The 4206-nt window shown below is 34.8% G+C and overlaps 1 protein-coding gene across 1 annotated transcript in view; it reads right to left on the bottom strand.

Annotated features, from left to right (window-relative positions):
• Window positions 1–4206, bottom strand: part of LOC107702567 (ciliary neurotrophic factor receptor subunit alpha-like) — a 36488-nt gene that overhangs the window by 7960 nt on the left and 24322 nt on the right. The window contains exon 2 of the mRNA XM_016504922.1: window positions 3440–3629. Within this exon, the coding sequence (XP_016360408.1) occupies window positions 3440–3629 (190 nt within the window). The remainder of the gene's footprint in view (window positions 1–3439; window positions 3630–4206) is intronic.

Consider the following 4206-nt stretch of genomic DNA (forward strand, 5'->3'; position numbering starts at 1 on the left):
ATATATATAAATAAATAAATATATATATATATATATATATATATATATATAGTCATGCGGTGCGACCAACACCAATAACTCCCAACAGACCCTCATGACTATGTGTCAAGGTGAATAAGTCACTTACAATATTGAATAATTTGACCTTTTTATGACTAGGCAAGGTAATTACAGGTTATTAAATGTCACGTGGTGCAACCATGTTGGTGCATCCATAAAAAAAACCCCCAAAAAACATTTAAGTAATAATTAGGATACAGTGTATACATTCATTTATTTTCATAGTGTAAGAAAAATATCATATTGCTTTTTACTTTGATTATGCCACTTTTGTTTGATGGTGTATAGATAATAAATTATAAAAAAGCCATTAAAAATGAATGGATATATGTTGGAAAACATTAATAAAACATATTTACTCACCCCTACCAGTACATAAAAACAAAATGAACCATGATTGGTCACTTTACATATAAGTTAGGCAGTCTCTTCCTGTGTAAGTGAGTGGGTCTTGGCCCAATTATTGGACCCGATTTTAAACCAAGTGTCAAAAGTCTGGTTACATCATACATTCATCGTAATAAAATAAACTTTATATCTGTAACTCATAATACAATACCATTAGAACAATATTTTGAGTTAACTAAACAACTGCTCCACTGCCATCTGAAAATTTTCATGCTGTGCAATTTTAAATGCAATTGACTTCACAACTGCAAGTAGATATTAGTTATTGTTTTTATATCGCTTGTTTATTGTATTATTTCGTGCAGTGTGACAATGTGTGAAACGACTCCCTGAAAAACACTGCAGATAAAGTAGAAAGAGCTGTCTCGCGCAATGACTCTCATTTCAAATTAAGCAAATAAAATGCTGAAATAACAAGCAAAGGAGGAATTATTACAAGGACGTTCTCCTGTTTTACCCAGGAGGAAAGAAAGAAAAGCTTTTAGAGAGAGCGTTTTGACACACGGCTCACAAAACTAGCGTGCAATTCTGCTGACTTTTTGATTCTTTCCTCCGTTCCAAGTATAGTGTGGATTAAATACGCTGAGTGCATGGAGGGGTAGAAACTCAATACTGTCTGCTGGATCAAACCGAGCAGAGCAGCCGTCACTAGATATTACTTCTAATAACAGTCATCAAGTTGTCAGTGCTATTTATAAAACAAAATGTACATAGGTTATCACTAGGGTTTTCAAGTCAAGATTCTCTGTCCGCCGCGAAAGGACCACAGTATCAGAACTCATAAATCCCAAACTGGGACGCAGTGAAACTAATATTGCATATAGACCATCAGAACTTCAACTTTATTTATTGTTTTCTCTTTTTGGCCACTGAATCACTCAAAATACAAGCACAAAGAGAGTTTGTAACCATAACTATACAAATGCATGCAGAAATGACTTACTGTTGATCTGCACTTGCACACCGGGTTGACTAATACTATGCAATCCAAAAAAATTGGAGTTAATTTTATTATTATTATTATTATTTAAAGAGTGTTTTACTTTCGTCTTTCATCTCTGATGACATAATTTTGTCCGGCAGTAGTAGCTACACTGCATCATTGTCTTCTTTTGTTTTTCATCAAGGGCCAATATTTGCTCCCCTGGAATTGATTTGCAGGAGCATGTTTTACCTTTGTAAGGAAAATGTTTTATAATTACTTCATTATATGTATCTGTGTTGTCTTTTATGACAAATACATACATTTAATCAATTGATTCAATAGTCTGTTACCAATAAAATCAACAAAAACCATCTTTACACTGCAAAGGTGGAACAAAAGCGACATATACATAGTCGATTATTTCCCTCAATATTATACTAATGATTATTAATGTATTAATGTTGATTAATAAAATACATTTAAATAAGTTTTTGTGTTTGGGGAAACAATGCATCATATTTTGGCTACACAGAGAGAGAGAGAAAAAAAAAAAGAACCGTTTATGAATTTATTTATTTGGTAACACTTTAGTATAGGGATCAATTCTCACTATTAACTAGTTGCTTATTAGCATGCCTATTATTAACATAGTGGCTGTTTATTAGCACTTATAAAGCACATATTCTGCACCTAATACCTACATTTAACAACTACCTTACTAACTATTAATTGCAAATTAGGAGTTTATTGAGGCAAAAGTCGTAGTTAAAGGTTTGTTAATAGCAAGAATTGGACCTTACAATAAAGTGTGACCATTTGTTTGTTTGTTTATTTATTTATTTTAAGATTAAACAATTTTGAGAAATATTTCACATTGGTTGTGAAAATCAAAGGATGAAAAACAATTTTTTTTTTTTTTTAATTAATTATAAATTATATACTTAAACCATGCAAAGAACGTTCCTCATCACTGAAGCGGTCCATGACTTCAGTCTAGCACAAGTTACACACTCCTGCAAAAACGTACATTATAATCTGCGACGTTGTCTACACTGCAAAATAAATATCTTTTTACATTGTATCTGCACTGTTTATGAAAGAATTTGCAAGACTGCAGAACTCGGAGTACATGATAACAGGACTTAATGACTACAGACCTGTGGCCCTAACGTCTGTGGTCATGAAAACATTTGAGAGGTTCTGATTCTGATGCTTAACAAAATTATATTGTGACACCCCTATAATGTGGAATGAAGGGGTAGCGGTACAGTCCATAAAATATGTTGTACAGTTGAGAACATGCGCATTGATCGATAAACTGAAGAGACGTGACTTTGAAGGATTCTGTGATTGAGGAGATGAAAAAAAAAAACATGGTTTTCAAGATGAAGTGGCATTCAAAAGCCATTTACTTCCATCATATGATGCATTACAGGAAAGCAGAATTGTCAGTGAGGAAACAAAATGGAGAAAAAAAATATTGTAATTTTATTCCAGGAAATGATTGGATGGTGAAAAGTGTCTGTAGAATGGAGTCGGGGCTGAATCCAGACCTTTGCAGTGGATTGTGAAGGACAACTCTCAGTTCTCAGAAGGCTTTGTGACTGGAGGCCGAAGGCCAAGCTATCAAGAGAATCCCAGTCTGTTTTCTTTTGGATAAATGGACTGAAGAACTGGACACAATTTGACCAGGAACATGTGCTGAGAAGGTAAACAGGGTTGATTTGAGTTCACACGGACTGTACATGGCTATTTCTGGTGTCAGATTAAATATGGCATCTCCTTTATAATTTTCATCCTTAAACTTAACAGAACATGATGTCAGTTCCTCATTAACCTCAGAGCGCATCAACTATTCATTTGTTGTTGAACCTCTCTGACAGCAGAGGGCAGCGTGACTTTGAGATGCAGGGCTCCAGACACTGTCTCCTCATTATCAGCCACTATTATTGTTTTATGGGAGAACAGAGATCACGGGGGGCAGACGGGACCGCCATTACAGTGAATAGGAGAGTAGTGTGCGTACGGTTGGCAGCTCATGCATACCTGGGATAATATCGCTCTCGGTGGTGGAGGTGATGGGCTTGGGTTCCTCCATCCAGGGGGTGGCGTGGACCGCCACGCTCCAGTCGCTCCAAGTGCCGATCTCCATGTCCTTGGCTGCCAGTTGGATGATGTACTCTTTCCCTGCGTAGGCGTCGGTGATGGTGTGGGAGGTGCTGTCAGAGAGCTCCACCTGTCAATCAATAACAAGAGAGCCAATCAGGGATATGGAACTTATGGGAATGATGCGTGCTGTTGATATGATTACATACGAGATGCACACCATGAAGAATGTTTCATTAGAGGTGTTTGTGGGAAAGGATTGATCAGCGTTTTTTGGGTGGGTGAGGGGGGCTTCTTGCCATAGCTAACAGGAAATGATGGGTGCAGGGGTGGGTTGAGATCATGATGCAGGCTGGATTTGAATATGCATCTTCCACATAAACAAGATGAAATTTCAATAATTGGAATTTAGGAGATTGCATAAATGCAAACATTAATCTGGTATTAAAAATAAATAAATAAATAAATAAATAAAACAAACAAACAAACAAACGAATAACTATTAAATAAATAAATAAATAATTTATATTTTCACATTTCTATAAAATTATCAGTACATCAAACATCTATTAAATTATATTGAAATTATAATAATATTACAATTATAATATATTAAATAAAACATGTATATATTTTATGATATTGCTGTATTGATAATTTATATATTTAATATAGATTATTTGTATAATAATAATAATACATATTTA

The sequence above is a fragment of the Sinocyclocheilus anshuiensis genome, unplaced genomic scaffold (genome assembly GCF_001515605.1).
Source record: "Sinocyclocheilus anshuiensis isolate Anshui unplaced genomic scaffold, SAMN03320099.WGS_v1.1 scaffold210, whole genome shotgun sequence".
Lineage (NCBI taxonomy): Eukaryota > Metazoa > Chordata > Actinopteri > Cypriniformes > Cyprinidae > Sinocyclocheilus > Sinocyclocheilus anshuiensis.